Here is an 18,716-nt window from a genome sequence, read left to right on the forward strand (position 1 = left end):
AAATATGCTCACCAAGGCTGCTTTTATTTGATGAAAAACAAAACTGTTGTAGTTTTCTATTTTAATATAATTCCAAATGTAATTTATTCCTGTGATGGCAAAACTGATTTTCATCAGTAAACCAAATAAAATATTCTAAAGTTGAATATTAATATAAACAACAGTTTGTCTTTGAACGAGACTGTTGGAGAAAATCAACTGTTATACAGTTAAAAATAAAATACTCTAAAGTTGAATATTACTATAAATGTAAACATTTTATTTTAACATGACAATTTAAATATATTAGTAATTGAATGAGAATGTTGCAGACCAGGTGCTGATTAATATTTTTGTGGAAACAGTGACATATTTCAGGATTTATATATATATAGATGAGTAGAAAGTTCAAAAGAACAGAATTCATTTGAAATAGAAATCTTTTGTAACATTATGAAAGTCTTTGCTGTCACTTTTGATCAAATGAACGCATCTTTGCGGAATAAAAATATTATGTTACCCCAAACTTGAGTGGAACTATACTGTAAACAAAGCATGTCTATCATTCCATTGTTAGGGAGCAGAGAAGAAAAAAATCATGTGTTTTATTTTATTACATAGTAACAGAATACATATTCTTCTGTTTCAGCATCACATTATAACATAATACATAGTCATAGCGCAATGATGTCCATTTTTCATCATTAAATATCTAAACTTCATGGCCAAAGATCCCCCACTCGCAGCCACACATCAGCTCAAAAACCATTCTGTTCCATTCAGCAATATACACACACATTTGCTACACACATACTTACAATTCACTCTTCTTATATAACACACATCCTCACAACATACAGACAAAATAAAGGGATATTTTAGTATACAAGAAAACAATAACATCGAGGACAGGTGTCGAATAACAGATTCTGTCATTGTTTTAATCGAGATCCTGAAACATAAGCAGACATCTATTGTACATTGAGGAAAAGTGTACCTTGGAAAGACGCAAGATACCACTACATTCATAATCTTTCATTCAGAAGTCCTACTTCACGCTCTGCCTCACATGGGGAACGAGCAACACTGCATGAAGGGTACAAAATGGTGACTCAGAGCAAACAGGGCTGTCAGACAAGGCCATAAGTGAAACCATTGTATGCTTAAATACTGAGGGAAGGTAAACAGGGCACAACGTGTCTGCGGTACGGAGCATGTGATGATAAGAACTTTAGAAATAGCTAATGTGAGGGTAAAAGTAGGAAAACAACAAAAACACAGGTATGTTATACTAGAATATTGAACCATCATTCAATATCTTTCATTGCCTCCTTGTACCATTGAATCACCCTGGAAGAAGTCTGGCCTATGACAGGCTCGAATGTACTGCCTTATAGTGCGGCGGCTGACAAGTGCTTTCAAGTGATAATCAATTTCAGCTTTTCATTTAAATATTGTGAACTATGTGCAGGGCGTTGACAGGGTTTATACTCAGGTACAAATCAAGCATGCACTTACTAGCTCATACAAAATCATATAATCTGATCGGCTCTCCAAAACTGTTGTTCAAATGCAAATGGCTTGTTCTCATTAGACATGTAATGACACTCAAAGCATATTCAGTCCATTGGAAAAATAATGACCACGCTTAAAAAATTGTGTTCTGTAGTGTTTATGGAGATGATCATTGCCATTTCCCGTAATATAAAGATGCAGATGCAGCTATTGGAATTTCAGTGACAAATTCATCTATGACCAGATGCATCATTGCCATAACTATTCTTCTCGACCCCATCACAAAAAAAAAAAAAAAAAATCACACTAAAAACCTGCTTTGATTGAAAACGCATTTAAAAGTACACTGCCCAACATTAGGGAGCATTCACATGAAGGACTCATAGAGCTTCAAAACCGGTGGATTTCTCAGCAAGCGCTTAAAAGTAAAGGTTCCTTTTGAAAATGCAAATGAAACAGCATATGGTTCTTTCTACAATATGTCTTACTGTTAAAACCGAAACACAGACATTCATATATTTACATGTCCTTAAAGAGTTTTAAGAGGTTTATCCATTTTTTGAAGCCGCCAAACTTAAAATTTGTGAGACAGAATTATAGTGCAGTCACATGTAGCGAAATTTCATGGGCAAAAAAATGTCCATTGTAAATAGTGTAGAGATGTATGAAGCACCACTCACACAGAAGTCACTTTCAAACCAAGCAGCTTTCTGTTGGTCAGCGTAGTAAATGCGTGACCAAGTTGAATCGGTTGAGACATTCGATTAGCAATCTTTTAGTTTCACCCTCACGAAATTGGATTTCGCCCATGAAAATTTGCTGAACATTGGTAAACGTGAATGCACCTGTAGCTGAAGCTAATATTCCTAACTCCGTTAGAGTTAGTCACGCCATCTGTTAATATGTCCACAAAGCAAATGGAGAATGGAAGAAGAGGAAGAAATGAAAACAAAAGGAGTCTAAAAAAATAAAGCTTTGTTAAATCTCTGCATTATAGTCTTTTTCTGCTTTTGGTTCTACCTTTAGCTTGAATAAAATGGATCTCAGAGAATGAAAACATTGAAGCACTATGTACAGGTTCCACCGAAGGTGGAAGAAGTGTCACTCGTTCAGTCCATTGATTGATAGCTACAGCCTAACATCATTCCTGATGGCTGGACAGAATAGGCTGCCTGCAGATGGGACAGGTGTTGTTTTCGGATAGCCAGCGGTCGATGCAGTGGATGTGGAACTCGTGGGCACAGGGCAAGCGGCGCAGCTTGTTGCCCTGAGCGTACTCGTTGATGCAGACGCTGCAAGCGCGACCCTGCTCGCCCTCCATGTTGACCTGACCGTAAGTGCGTGTGACCAAATTGTCGATCTGTTCTTTGGTGAGACCCCGTGGGTGCTCCTCGTCTTCGTCTTCATTGAGAAGGAAAAAGTGCGCCAGCCTTAGGATGGGCAATGTGCCGTTTTCCACCAGGTTGTTAGTGTCCCTGCTGCTAGGTCGTCCCTCCGGCCCAGTCCTGCTCACCCGCACTTGTCCTTCCTCCTCACCCTCCACTAAACCTTCTTGTGCCGATTCCACTCCGCCGTGGGCCGCACCGCCCTCTGCGCTACCGACGCGGTATGCCTGGGCTCCGGCAGCAGGAGCGGAGTCCTGGTTGGGTGCTGCAGTTTCTGAGTCCGCTTCCGTCTCCATGAGGGAGCTAAGCTCACCGAAGCCGGTCATGATCTGACGCAGGATAGACCGCAGCGCCATGGAGCTGGGCTCGCCGAGGCCCGTTTCAGAAATGCGGCGCAGCGGGATGCGTATAGTGCTAACATAAGTGCGGATTCCTGCACGCTCCGAGCGCGAGATGGTACGGCGGAAGCCGCCGCTGTCGCTCTCGAAGGTGACCGTGTTCTCAGCAGCCCGAGCACGAGAGCGAGTGCGGCTGGCGATGCTGTCTCTGTCCCGGTTCTCACCTGGCCTGATGCGCCGAACCTGGAGGTCCAGCATGATTGTGGGGTGGCGACGCACACCTCCAGCGCCTGACACAGGAGTTTCCCCCTCTTCCTCACCTGCCTCCGGAGGATCCGTAGGAGCAGCCGGCTCTGTGGCGGCCTCGCCCATCTCCATAGCAACAGCCGTACTTCCAGTGGACTCCACTGGGGCAGCGGTGCTACTATGGGTTGGGCTAACGCTGGAGGCTGGGTTTCTGTCCAGGGGGGACCGGCTGCGTCTCGAAGAGCGAGACAAAGCCCCACCTGCTCCCGCCGCCCGGCGCATGCGGCCACGTGAACGAGTCCTGCTGTTTCGTGTCTCACGGGCAGCTGGCGCCACCTGGGGGCCGGTCTGAGGCAGAGCGGTGGGGCAGTCCGGGCCTTCATTTCCATTCTGCCCCTCCTCTGTGTTAACCGAGGAGGTTGTGACCTGTATTTGCCCCCTTACGGCACTACCATCCTGCTCTTGTGACTGAAAAGCGAGTGGGGCCTGTGGAGGAGGAGAGCTTGGCAAAGAAGGCAAGTTCCTCCTCAAAACTGTGGGAGGAGCCTGTGAGGTCAGAGGCGGCGTTACAGGCGGAGTCGTGCTACTGCGAGTGCGGCGCACCGCGGCCCTCCTTCCCAGGGTGGGCCTGGCCGTAGAGTACGGCGTGGGGTGTTGAAGTGAGTAAGGTGCAGACCTTGAGGGGTTGTAAGGGGTCGTGGGTGCAGAGGCAGATGACACTGGGGGGGGAGGGGGAGGAGGAGGAGGAGGGGGAGGAGGCGGTGGCATTGGGAGTTCAGTCGGGTCAGGGGTGTCGCTGTGTTCTCCAGGCTCGGGTTGCTCGTGGTTGATGTTGATCTCAAGACTGAAGCGGAACTCGCCGCTGTTGGGGTTGGTGCGACTGACGGCGCGCCAAGTTTGGTTTCCACTCTGTCCGCTACGTGTGGCATTTCCTGTCCGCCGAAATGTGTTCAACCACTCTAGTAGAGAGTCTCCATTAGACGTCTCAGCACCTGGCTCGACTGGACCTGGAAAAGAAAGATTATATTATAAAAGTCATATAAATATTGATGAATACAAGGGTAATTAATAAAACATTTCACATTCATTCGGTTTGTTTTTACTTGCAAAACCTAATTTGATTCCTTGATATTTTAAGATTCACAGATGTATCACAATTCTGAATCAATTAAAAAAAAAAATCTACATTTTAATTCTGATTAATTCTGATTATTAAAAAGTATTCAGAGGACAAAACATTACAAATAATGTGTTATATAATAAGTGTTGCAAAATTTTTACAGCAAAGGACAAAAAAAACTATATTAGTTATTGTTTAAAAGTGGCAGTAAAGACATTTACAATGTTACAGATATTTTTTACTTGAAATAAATATTGTTCTTTTGAACTTTCTATTCATCAAAGAATCCTGAAAAAAAATAAAAAATCAGTTTCCATTAAAATATTAAGCAGTAAAACTTAATAATAATAAATGTTTCTTGAGCATCAAATCAGCATGTTAGAATGATTTCTGAATGATCATGTGACACTGAAGAATGAAGTAATGACAGATTCAGCATTGCCATCAGGAATAAAATACATTGTAAAATAGAAAACAGTTCTTGTAAATTGTAATAATATTTTACAATATAACTGCTTAAACTGCTTGTATTTTTGATCAAAACAAATGCAGCCTTGGTGAGCAAAAAAAAAAGAAGAAAAAAAACTTACCGACCACAAACTTTTAACGGTAATGTATATTTACACAAGAATCACAATCGTGGACTGACAACGACAATTTATGTTAACTCTGTCTGACATTACATTTCTGCCAGCTTCATTCTATTTCTATAGGTGGGTTAGATCAGATGTTTCAGTATGACTGCATAATTCTATATATCTTCACAACCCAAAGATTTGTGCCCCTACACTGTAGCTAAAAATGCAGATGCATCTTGAATGGTTTTGTAATTGCAATGTGACTGCCTGTGAGGCATTTCTTTTACACAAAACAAGCTGATTATTCAAATTAAAATGATTAGTGCAGCTTAGCAACAGAATTGGAAAGCATTCCTCCGCGTCCTCACCGCTACTTCCCTCGGCCTCACTGCTCTGTGGGCGGGGTTCAGGGCGTGGCTGAGATGACACTCGCTCCTTCGCACCATCCAGACGCTGCCTCAGCTCTTCTGCTGTGACTTCACCTGTAATCAAAGACACACCTTATGTAGGTTCCATATCTATTGTTCATTTGAGTAAACGGACAAGTTATGGAATTTCCTCATGCTTTGAATTTTATTTTTCAGTGTAAGTGTAAGAAACTTTGATAAGAAACATTCATAAAAATTAATAATCTAAATATGACAATGCTAAAAAGACAATTTACTGAATACAAGACATGTTTATTGGACAATGTGCCATAAACAAGGTGTGCATCTTACATACTGCTGGATTTGGTGTGTTCTTACCAGGTGTTCCCAGAAGATTGCTGTCTCTCATTAGTCTGTACTCCTCCTCACTCAGTTCATTAATGAAGTGATAGTATGCCTCCTCCCGCCGAAGCCGCTCCGCTTGACGATGACGTTCGTCTCGGCCGCCGGGAGGGTCCATCACCACAGAAACCGCTGCTCACAGATATGGCAAAGACAAAAAAAAGGAATCACAATTACTCTTAAATAGATACTTAAGCTACCTGGTTATGACTTTATCTGTTTAGTTCCACGGTGTAGTTTACATTTGCAATAAATGTCAACCTAATATAAAGTAGATTATGCATAACCTGTTCATGGACTTTATTATTTACAATATCATCTATGTTTATAAGGGAACATGTAAAATCTTTGGTCCTTTAACTGATCACCATTTATTTTAAGTGTTTCTATTTTAATCACATTTGATTAATTGAATTTTTTACAGTACAATGCCATGTAGTGTCTCAATATAAATCCATTAAAGATCCATGCATAATAATTCCAAACAAATAAGCAAATGAGCAAAATGCTGATTTCAATAGAGAATAGTATTATGAATATAGATAAGACATAATCACTTAAAAGTGTCTCATGTCAACTACTCTTCTTCAATAAAAACACAAAGACAGCAATATAAATGCATCATTATAGACCCAGCTAATTATCAGTTTACCCTAATGATATCATGGTCAATAATAATGTAGAAGCTAGCTCCATATACAAATCCATGATACTAAAAAAGCAAGAAAATGTACTTTCAAAAATATCGCTAGATTTATGTAAAGAGAACCTGAGACATAAACTTCTCTGTCTAAAACAGCCACCATTAAGAGACAGCACGACAAAATGAACGCCTCAGAAAGGCAATCCGTAAATCCTTCATGTGGAAGCAAAACAGCTTTGACACATGTTGAAAACACACCGAGGGCGACGTGACGTTGACAATGGTGTCAAATCAATTCATATAAATAAAACCCCAGTCATTTCAAACAATCTTGCTGCTCTGTAATAATACAGTAGGCCACAGACAACACCGCAGAACAAGCCAAGCACCAAAACTGACGCTGTCAGCCTCACAACCAATCAGCGTCCGAGAAGCGATGACTGACAGCCAGACTGCCCACTCAGCATCGCTTAGAGGAGGGACATGACAAAGAAAAACTCGGGCTCCATGTCAGCTAGCAACCTATCCCAGAGACAATAAAAAGCCTAGGCTAGCACTCTACACAGGGTGAAATTCATATCTGAAATTTGTCATTAAACTGTCACCATCGTCTGTCATCGGGCAAACGCAAGTCATGCGGCAGAGCGAGCTGTCATTTTAAATGCGCAACACCTTTGATGGTGTCGACAGATTGCTGACAGGCTAACTGTGGGCCAATGAAAGGTTTAGATCATTATTTTGACAACATAAGGAAAAATGTCAATGACGCAAGAATGTAACAAAATATGTCATATAGTAACACTGTCCAGAATGCGAACAAAATAAAAAAACGAAGCTAGTAATAGATGTGTAAGTACCTGAAACAGCAGCTGTAATATGGACGAGTTCTCTTTCCTCTCCGCTCTGATTACAATGTAGCCAAGATGGGACCAACGGAGCTACACAAACAACTGCCCGGACAACTACCATGTGCGCAAAGCCAGTTCCCACAGTAATACAGCCATGACACTATGATAATAACTATATTAATAACATTTGTTTAGCACATTTTTTGTTGTTGAAAATTTTTCTTCAATCCTTAAAGTAGCTAAAAAAAGGAATGTCCCAAAAATATTCTCTAAAATTATAATCAATGCAATATAAAGTATATATATTAACCCCCTGTAAAATTTTCATTATACATATATAATACACACATATATATGTGTGTATATAATACATATATATGTGTGTATATATAATTATATTTATATATATATATATATATATATATGTGTGTGTGTGTGTGTGTGTACTATATATATATATATATATATACACACACACACACATATTATGTAAACAATATAAACATATATTTGATAAAAAAAAATCACAATCACAGTGGGAGAATGGTTTACATTTTTGACATTTATCTATCTGAACAACAGCAAATATACCATACAAAATAACTTAATCGTGTATGTTAATGTAACTGCAAAATGTCATTCAATATTATTGTTAATAAATATAATATTGATAGTTAAATTAATATTTGTGTTATTTTGTTTTATTATACTCTATTATAATGCTCTAATTTTTATTGTTTGTATAATTTAAACAGATATACTTTGTATAAGTGTTGTTATTAATATATTGTTAATTAACATCCATCTATGTATTTTATCTTAATTCTAAAGTGTACATACGCATGAAAAACAAAGGCGCTCTTTAGCAAAGAGTTAAAATCCACGTGGTGCGCCACAAAGCCCTCGCCGTTTGTGTGGTTGGTAGCGACATTCACGACGTTTTGCGACATTGCCGTTCGTGGACGCTCAACTCTCCCGGGTGAGATACCGGCTGAGCGGCGCAGTTGCACAGAAATATCAAAGAAAGCGACTGCTAGTCCAATAACACTCTGCACTTCTCCTCAGATCAAAAGCACACGTGGTTCATACGTCGTTTCAGCTCTAACAAGTAATCGCGCGAGGTAGATGTGGACTCTTTAGTTGAGCTGAAAGCGACGCGAGGGAAGGCAACTAATTGTCTAAACGGGGCTTGAAGTAAGTTGCCTCCCCAGCGGCGCTTTAAAGGGAAGCCACAGCCCGGATCCCCGGAATAACGGTGAAAATGGACTATGACTTCAAAGTGAAGCTCACCGGGGAGAGAGAACGAGTCGAGGATCTCTTTGAGTACGAGGGATGTAAAGTTGGACGGGGGACATATGGTCATGTGTACAAAGCAAAGAGGAAAGATGGGTGAGTTTGCAGGATGGACTTGTGCAGCGATATGAGGCCTGCGCTCCCGTCGCGTTTGCTCTCAGAAACCAAAACAGACCGTGTTATCCGCACTCGGCCCTGTGTTTTAGACAGACAGCTCTCTCGTCTTCAAATAGAGTTTGATATTCACAGCTCACAGTTTCAGCGGAGGCTTATTTCGAGGGGATTGTGAATGTACGTCTGCAGGCAGGAGTGTTGTTGTGATTGACGAGCTTATCCAGTTATGATGGGCACAGGTGCATTTGATGCAGATTTGCAATAGCATGTGTTGCTTTTTTCTTCGTGACGTGGAAAATTATATTTACCTCCAATAAAAGCTACATTATGCCAAAGGCATGTTTACACAGCTGATCCAAAAGACACAGTGTTGCATAAAATCAGCTCTAAACCATGCAGCTCTGGCTCTAGTATCAAAAGAGCCTCAGATTCTGCTTTACATTCTATGAGAATAAAATGCAGCATCATAGCCTGATTCCTCTGTCATGGCAGAGAATTCTAATGAATAGTTTCATATTTAATTTAGGATATCATGATTCTATATTCATAATGTTATATTTGCAATTCCATTTATTTCATAATTCATAACACCCTTTTTTCTGCCAGTGTTCCTTTGCGGAAGTATGCAATTGCATACAGAGTATCCAGCCTTCCTCATACTTGTGATGTAATTTGTCACCTCAGCTGTGTAAAGATGTCTTTCAGTTTCCTGTCGACACCTGAATCCATTGCTGATGTGATTGGCGTCACTTTTGAGATATTGTTATTATTATTATGGAGATCAGGGTTCACTGAACATTTTTCTTAGCACTTTCAGGTGTCTACATCTCTTTTGGTGCTCTATTGAATTATTTCTGCATTTGCACTGGTTGCGTCAGTGACTTTTAACAGTTTAATACAGAAGATGTCGAGGATTATGAAAGGTTGTTACAGCCTTGACAGCCTTTCTTCATATTGGTTTGTCAACAAAGCCCTTCCGAGGCAAAAAGGCCGGTGTATATAACAAAGGACCTCTTATTCTGTAAAATAAGACTTGAGTAGTGGTGTATAAATTGATTGCATTTATTCATGCTACAGAAGAGGATAGGCATTGAATATAAGCAAAGAAATGTGAAAAGTTTCAGGGTGAAAAGGGTGTTGAAATTATTTACCCTCAATGTTTTTGCTAACTTGCTGATAGGAATAGATTCTGCAAAACTTGCTCACACCTGGGAAAGAAACACAGGGATTTGTCTGTACTCTTCATCCAAAGCAAGACAAATGATTCTCTTCAAAGTTCAAACACGATGATCAAAGAGCTGAAAATAACAGTATGACAAGTGTAACCTTTCTAAGATCAGATCTATTATATTAGTTTTTATTCCATAAATTTGTCAAGTAACTTATCATGCTTTCTAATAGACTGCACCACACCCATTTTAGTCTTTATTTAATTCCTATAATTTTCATGATGCGAAAAATGCCAGTAATAAAAATGTAATTTTACTGCATAACGTGTAGTGTCACAGAATTTAGATGAACAAATCAGTGATGTTATCGATATCATATCAAATTGAGATATGGATTAGTCTCTATGGATATTACACCACTAAAAAGACTCTTCTGCATCTGTCTGAATTTCGTCTGCTATACTGAAGTACATGATGTGACGCTTGTAGTGTTTTCAGGACATGAACGCATGAACTTCATCTCCAGAGTCACTTCACCAGCATTTCACCATTTCATTTGATACAACTATCATCAGATGCTCAAAAGTCTACACTAGAACCGGACAAAATAAGAATTTGGTTTAACTTGTCTTGAAGAAACTATGACAATATGAGAAATACATTATTGTTGTACAGTAGAATGTACTTCTCAAAGTAATACAGTTTATAAAAACATTTGTTTTAAAGAATATCACACAATGTTTTGGCCATGTTTGAATTTGAACAGTGAACCTCTGATGTGCAGTGGTTTGTTTGCCCAAAAAATTAAAGGAATTTTTCAAATCTAATATGATTACATTTTAAAATATGAATCAAATTGTTATGCATTTATTTGATTACCACTGTTTTGGTACTAAATTTGTATTAAATCATAAAACACAATCCAAAGAACTTAAAACAGACAACACAGAATCTCTAAAAACTCAAATTACATATAGCATAAAAATGAATAAATTGGTAACATTTTATAAATTAAGTTGATTAGATATCCTTTTTGATTATTAGCATTTAAACTATTACAACAGAATCTAGAAATGTATAACTAATATTTCATATGGAACTAAATTTATATGGTTTAATACTTACTCTTGGAACGAAATATCCATGGTTCAAAGAGTTTTGCATTTACTGATTAGAAATTAGAGCTGCAACGTCAGAGAATGAAAAAAAATACTTAAAAGCCTATTCTACACTTACTTCTACTGGTGTTTTTGCTGGGGAAACTTAACTGAGAGTTACACTCAATGTCTGAAGGGCATCGTTGGTGATATTGAGGCATATGAAATAGCATTCCTCCCAATTTTCATAACATTTTTATTGCAGTTAGTGCTATCACAAGAGATTTGATTTAGTCCTAAGCACAACAATATTTTGCTCACACCAGTTGCGAACTATCTTGGCAGAGGAAGAATGGATCTGCTGATGAGTTAAGTTGGTTCTGAAGTGCCGGTGTTTAAGTGAGAAGCGTCAGACACCCAATGCTGGGCTATTAAAGTCCAGACTGCCTGGCGGCCAGAGTCTCACTTGAAGGTCCAAAGTGTATAAAAATGTTTTTGTTCGCCATAGAAGCTGGTTGTTTATGTCGGGTTTACAGCTAATTTTTTCTCCAGAAACTGGACAGGGCGTTGTGAAATTTTATAGGCTATACCTTCTATGTCTCACATTAGCCACCAGGAGACTTTACGAGAGTGTGCTAATATTGAAAGTTAAAATCTCGCTAAATTCTGCTTGGTCGTTCCCTGTGGATTTTTTTCTCTCTAAATGGGGGTTTAATATGATCTGTAGGTAAAGATTAAGGGAAATTTAATATACTGAAGAGTAATTGCGGTTGCTGATATGTCTATTTGCAGGAAGGATGATAAAGATTATGCTCTGAAGCAGATTGAAGGCACAGGGATCTCTATGTCCGCCTGCAGAGAGATAGCAGTAAGTACATCAAGCTTTAAATGTGTTCCTGTCAAGAGGATCTTCTTCAAGTAGCTATGGCACATGCCATCTAGGTGAAATAAGTTCCCACAAATACATTTGCAGCATGTGAATATTTTAGTGTTAAACTGTGAATAGCTCTATGAAATTGTAAGTGCAATATAAGTGCTCTTTAGAGATATAGTGTGTATTTTTTCAATGTTTGAATGCATACTCGTATTCTCTCATAATGAATCTCAGAAATTAAAACTGTCATTATTGACTCACTCTCATGTTGTTTTAAACCCCGACAGTTTCAATATAATGAAAGTGAATGAGTCCTAAAATAATGAAAAAAGACACCATTATAATATCATATTAGTGGTCCATACAAATTATCATATGCTAAAATCATGTGACAACTTTGTGAGAAACAGGCTGAAAATGAATCTCACATTGACGTGCTGTAACTGTAACTAGTCTTGTCAGATTAATGATCGAATCATTCTTTTGTGTCTGCTCTAATCAATGAATCAGGTGATCCAGTTCACAAAACTGAATGATTTGTTTGCAACTGATCCATTTCTTGGGTTCAACGATTAACTGTCCACTGAAGGTGAAGATTATTTGTAGCTTTTATACAAATTGTTTTCATAAGATTTGAAATATTGCCCACTTTTATGATGCTTTAAGCCCCCATTCACTTGCCTGGAAAAGATCGACCAGCACTTTATTCAAAGTTTCTCCTTTTGCGTTCCTTGGTCATACAGGTTTGGAACAACATGAGGGTGAATAAACGATGACAGAATTTTCATTTTTGACCAAACCATGGTTTTAACAAGCATACTTCAGGCTGAAGTGTTTTTGTGTACTTTGGGTTACTCTCTGTAGATGTCTGTCTCAGCATGTGCGCCAAACTGTGTGTGTTCGTTCTTGTTTGCTCCCTGCAGCTGCTGCGTGAACTGAAGCACCCCAATGTGATCTCACTGCAGAAGGTTTTCCTGTCACATGCAGACCGCAAAGTGTGGCTTCTCTTTGACTACGCTGAGCATGACCTCTGGGTAACACACCGTCAGGCACTCATATGCATTATGCACGCACACAGAGAAATGTTTCTATACAGTACATATCTTGTTGATGGTCTATGTGTCTTTGTAGCACATCATCAAGTTCCACAGAGCCTCCAAGGCCAATAAGAAGCCTCTTCAGCTGCCCCGTGGGATGGTAAAGTCGTTGCTCTACCAGATCCTGGACGGCATCCACTATTTGCACGCCAACTGGGTCCTGCACAGAGACCTGGTGAGGTTCTCTGTGTGTTCATTTGAATAGTTAATGTTCATACAGAAGTAGCTCATTTGCCATGTTTATCATTCTTTTTGTGGTCATCTTGGTTAAAAGTAGTAGTTGTGTGTGTGTGAGTTGAATGTTCTCACACTAGGCTGATTATTAGAAATCCCATGAAAGATTTTCCAGTAGGTGGCAGCATTTATGTAGGATTTTTTTTTTTACAAATATCTCCTTGTCACAACAAATGTAAGGATGGAATTTAACTAAATTAACTTAGAGTAAAACAATAAAAAAAAGGCAATTGAAATAAAAATAAAATAAAATATAAATAATAAATGAAAAGCTTAAAGGTATAGCGGAGGATTTTTTTACTTCCGGGTGGAATGCCTATACTATTGGTCCTCCTAATTGTCAATCATTCTGGTGAATCAATCAAACTTTTCAAAAAGTGGAGAGGGCGGGTCTTATCTAAAATTTGGAAAGATCCTCCGCTATACCTTTAAAACACTTGAAATTTAGAAATGTTGCTTTGGCAATAAATAAGTTTAAGATGTTTAAAAAAAAAACTAAAAACTAAATTAAAACTAAATAGAAATATTAAAAATGACGAAAGCAAATAGCAAAATGACTAAAACTTAAGATAATGAAAATAAAGACTGAAATAAAATAAAATCTAAATATTAATTGAAAAGCTTAAAAACTTAGAAATGTTGCTTTGGCAATAAATAAGTTTAAGATGAACTAAAATTACTAAAACTAAACTAAAAAAATATATTCACCTAAATGGAAATATTACTTTTATTTTTATTTTTTTACTGAGAAATAGCTCAAATGAAATACCAAAATTTCCCTTGTAAAAAATTAAATTAAAAATGACAAAAGCACATAACAAACTTACTAAAACTTAAGATAAAATGAAAACTGAAAATATGAAAATAAAGTTCACAATAAAAATAAATGCTTATAACAATATATAAATAATACTAAAATAACACTGTTGCCAGATTAATGAATGATGAATGCAAAAACAGTGTTAATGAAACCAAACTTCATTTAGTTGTAGTATTTTTCTTTTTTTTAAACTGATCATGTTCTGAATAAGAACCAGTTTTTGGTTCCATACCTAATCACATCTGCTTTAACATCTCAACCCAAACTTGGTATGGTTGTCAGAAAAACGCAGGGAAACATCTTGACCCTAATACAAATATTCCAAAATACCGTTTCATGGCCATAAAGAATTATTCATGCATGGTAAGTTTTCAAAATTCCAAAAATTTGCAAACAAGTTAATTTTAGACCCTGGTTACAGCATCACTTACCACACTGAAATGAGAGAGGAAGTGTTACAGCTCTGACCTTTGACTCTTTCACCACAGAAACCTGCAAATATATTGGTAATGGGAGAAGGTCCTGAAAGAGGACGTGTGAAGATAGGTATGAACTTAGCTCTTTTGACAAAAAGCAGAGATGTGTTTATCTGAATGTGTTGATGCACGTTCATAAGCATTTTTAAACATCCTTTCCCTTACGTGCAGCTGATATGGGTTTTGCACGGCTCTTCAACTCACCACTGAAGCCTTTAGCAGATCTGGACCCTGTAGTTGTTACGTTCTGGTACAGAGCACCAGAGCTGCTGCTGGGAGCCAGACATTACACCAAAGCCATCGGTGAGACGCTAGTTTATGAGCATCTTGCAAATGCTCATTTTAAAAAGTGTGTTTTAGATGATTTTCTCTCTACTTTACAGATATATGGGCGATTGGCTGTATCTTCGCTGAGCTTTTGACCTCAGAGCCGATCTTCCACTGTCGACAAGAGGACATCAAGACTAGTAATCCCTACCATCACGATCAGCTGGACCGGATCTTTAATGTCATGGGCTTTCCTGCAGGTATTCAACATCCACTTTTCATTCAAGGGGTCATAACAGGGTCAAAGGTCATTTTCTCTTGCAGAAACAATCCATAGAAGTAAAAAATCTGTCATTTTTGTTATTCAAATATTTATATTTGCGGTTGAAGTTGATGGTTAACAATGCTTCAGTCAGTAATCTTTGTGCGTAATCTAATTTTCTCCTCAGACAAAGACTGGGAGGACATTAAGAAGATGCCGGAACACTCCACGTTGATGAAAGACTTCAGGAGGAATACGTTAGTTTGATTTCATCTTCAAAATGTTATTAATAAGGTGTTTCATGTACTAGTGTTTGATTTTATGGTGTTTGTCCCTCTTGCTGTAGATACACTAACTGCAGCCTTATAAAGTATATGGAGAAACATAAAGTCAAACCTGACAGCAAAGCATTCCACTTGGTAAGTGGCGAAAAGAGTTGCAGGTCTCATACTGTATGTTCATTTTATATACTTTAATTAGGGGCCGTTTAAATGACATAGGTTTCAACAAAAAATATAACTTTTTATGAGTTTTGTCAACGGGGATTGACAATGTAGTCTGTACGTGGAAAAACTCAAAGGAAAAACGTTAAAACGGTATGTAAATATACCCTTATTAATTAAAATTTGTTTAAATTTTCAACATCTGCACTCCCTCAGCTGCAAAAGCTGCTTACTATGGACCCAATCCGCCGAATCACATCTGAGCAGGCCATGCAAGACCCGTACTTCCTGGAGGAGCCGTTACCCACGTCTGAGTGAGTGATGCGAAATGTAAAATCAGCCATCTTGTCTGACATGAGCAATTTTGATTAGGATTTCTGTATGTTTAATGTATGTACACTGAAATTAGGTCAACCACGGGGCTCTACTTACATAACTTCAAATCTTTTTGTTTAGTGTCTTTGCTGGATGCCAGATTCCTTATCCCAAACGGGAATTCCTGACGGAAGAGGAGCCAGAAGACAAGGCAGATAAAGTAAGAAATGTGTGTTTTCCGCTTTTTTTACTCTTTGTGTGTGTCTTTGTTCATTTTAATATTTATTACAGCTATTTAAATGTCCCCTGACTCTCTTTCTCCTTCTCTTTGTCACCCACATGCAGAAAAACCAGCAGCAGCAACAGCAGGGGAACAACCACACCAATGGGGCGGGACACACAGGTAACCCTGACAACAGCCACGCACAAGGCCCGCCTCTGAAGAAGGTGAGAGTGGTTCCGCCCACTACTACCTCAAGTGGCCTGATCATGACCTCAGATTACCAGGTAACGCGTGAAAACACAAACCTTTATGTTTTTTATTAAAACAGGACAGTTTAATAAGTGTGTGTGTACGTGCACACACACACACACACACACACACACATATCTCTTCCAACTAATGCTGTGTAAACTATACAGGGACCCTCTCATTTGGTACATTACAATGATATTAGAGGTTAAAATTTACAACAGAGGCCAAAATATTATATTCAGCTACTATTTTTTTTTTAATTACACTCAAATGAAAACTTAAATGTTTGTATAAAACTCAGTTGCACATAAGGTAGTTTTCATAAACACTTGTCTTCATTACACATTTATTAAAAATATATATAGATAATGAACAGTAAATAAGCGATAGCTAACTAACAAACTATGAACACTGGATAACTTAAGTGACACATTGTTTTATTGACATCTAATGTTAATCTTCTTCACCAGCAAATCAGCATATTAGAATGATTTCTGAAGGATCATGTGACACTGAAGACTGGAGTAATGATGCTGAAAATCACAGGAATAAATTTCATTTTAAAATAGAAAAGAGATATTTTAATTATATTTCACAATATTAGTGTTTTTTGATCAAATAAATGCAGCCTTGGAGAGCATAAGAGACAAAAATGTGCAGCTGATATTTGTAATTTAGGCATATTTCCATTTAGATTTATTCATTTAGCACATACTTTTATCCAGAGCAACATATAAGTGATGAAGAACTCTTTGCCTTTGTCTAGCATCTCATTTTGTTTCTCTTTAGTTGCGATTTTCCTCCAGTCCGAGATCCTGAGAGTTTCCATTTTGAACACTAAGATCCATTAGCATGCAAGCATTCGTGTCTTGAGTGCTTGTTGCTTCATACATTTGAAAACAAAGACTGTCGCTTTTCTTGTGTTCCAGCGCTCCAATCCACATGCTGCCTACCAGAACCCAGGACCAAGCACATCATTGCCCCAAAGCAGCATGGGATACTCCTCTACCTCCCAGCAGCCTCCACAGTACTCACACCAGACCCACCGCTACTGAGTCAGACCATGCCCCCTCCCCACCCCCCTTTACGGTGCCCAATAGGGAGAATGTACTTAGGGGGGCGGGTGTGGACCTGAGCTGAACCGCCCTCTTACCCCACTGGGCGCTCTGCTGTGCAGCATTTCCATAGAGACACCACAGGAACAATAACTGTATACGTAACATAACAACTATCACCGTAACATACAGCCGACATTATACTCCGCTTACAAAAGGAGAAAGAAATTTTTTTAAACGCATAAACTTTAAGTGAAAAGCTGATGAAAAACAGATATTTGTTCCATTGGTGATAGTCTTCGCTGCAAGTCTGTGATACTTCACATGAAAAACAAAAAAAAAGCAACAAACATTCTCAATATGTGGTACTGAACAGCTGCACTATGTAGTGAGACTGGTTTGGAGTGAGGTGGGGATCCACCGCACCATCCAATCTCTTTAGTTCTCACTTCGGAAAATCCGTTGGCCTCTCCAAGACTTAAAGCTGCTATGTGACTGCCAGCAAAGATAGAATGACGTTTGTCAGTCTGTCTGTCTATCCGTCTGCCCTTACACACACTCACACTCACACATAACGAATACTCAAGCACTCACTCTTTTAGCCCATTGCTGGGGACCGAATTCTCTGTGCTGGAGCTGCTGACTGAAGCATAATGAGAACCTCTAGTGCCCCCTGCTGGATCTTACTGGTAGGAGGCGATATAAAAGATACAACAATCTTTGATTTTTAGTAGTTAATAATTTAATGTTTCGGTTTTACGTTAGGAGAGGTCAGCAACTTCCATTTTTGCTGTCACACCGGCTGTTATGCGTGAAAGATCGGCCTTAGAACTAAAAGTGTGTGGACAGCAGATTGAACATGCATTGTACTGTATTGTAATTAAATATTTTACATGAAACAAATATCCTGACAATAAAAGTGGAAGCATTTAAAAAAAGAAAGAAAGAAGAAGTGGAAAAGCTGTTGTGTGAGTGTTTGTGTACATTTCCAGTGGCAATAAAACACAGGCAATGCTTTCATTTTTGCTTCTTTTAAAATAATTGAGCATTTTAGTTAAAATGCATGATATTTATTAAACTTTATGAAGAAAAATATTTGAGGTTTGTTGCACTGGATTACACTAGTGTATTTAAAGCTGTTTTATATGCAAGTATATATATATATATATATATATATATATATATATATATATTAACTTGCGTCCAATGCCAGTTTGGCCAGGAACATTTCTGTTTCCTGCCTATTGGTATTTTAGTGTATTGCTAAGTCTGTAACAAAGGGCTATTATATTGTGGTGTTACT

The 18,716-nt window shown here is 38.4% G+C and overlaps 2 protein-coding genes across 4 annotated transcripts; one reads left to right on the forward strand and one right to left on the reverse strand.

Moving 5' to 3' along the window:
- Positions 1-575: 575 nt before the first annotated feature.
- On the reverse strand, positions 576-7,559 carry rnf6 (ring finger protein (C3H2C3 type) 6). Its single transcript, XM_081352188.1, has 4 exons — positions 7,432-7,559; positions 5,908-6,063; positions 5,530-5,643; positions 576-4,470 (listed from the first exon to the last, which is right to left on the reverse strand). Exons 1-4 carry the CDS (start codon positions 7,541-7,543, stop codon positions 2,636-2,638), a joined length of 2,217 nt encoding a protein of 738 aa, XP_081208314.1. The 5' UTR covers positions 7,544-7,559; the 3' UTR covers positions 576-2,635.
- A 768-nt stretch (positions 7,560-8,327) lies between these two features.
- cdk8 (cyclin dependent kinase 8) lies at positions 8,328-18,511 on the forward strand. 3 transcript variants are annotated; one of them, XM_081352190.1, is made up of 14 exons: positions 8,328-8,401; positions 8,488-8,811; positions 11,888-11,963; positions 12,893-13,003; positions 13,101-13,241; positions 14,609-14,666; positions 14,768-14,899; positions 14,980-15,123; positions 15,313-15,382; positions 15,472-15,544; positions 15,785-15,882; positions 16,025-16,112; positions 16,229-16,390; positions 17,288-18,498. In XM_081352190.1, exons 2-14 carry the CDS (start codon positions 8,684-8,686, stop codon positions 17,411-17,413), a joined length of 1,407 nt encoding a protein of 468 aa, XP_081208316.1. In that variant the 5' UTR covers positions 8,328-8,401; positions 8,488-8,683; the 3' UTR covers positions 17,414-18,498. The 3 variants fall into 3 exon arrangements, with proteins under 3 accessions (XP_081208316.1, XP_081208315.1, XP_081208317.1); XM_081352189.1 differs by having other exon boundaries at positions 8,328-8,811; positions 17,288-18,511; XM_081352191.1 differs by having other exon boundaries at positions 8,328-8,811; positions 16,025-16,103; positions 17,288-18,433.
- Positions 18,512-18,716: the final 205 nt, after the last annotated feature.

The sequence above is a fragment of the Scardinius erythrophthalmus genome, assembly GCF_964197995.2.
Source record: "Scardinius erythrophthalmus genome assembly, chromosome: 22".
NCBI classification, from domain to species: Eukaryota; Metazoa; Chordata; class Actinopteri; order Cypriniformes; family Leuciscidae; genus Scardinius; species Scardinius erythrophthalmus.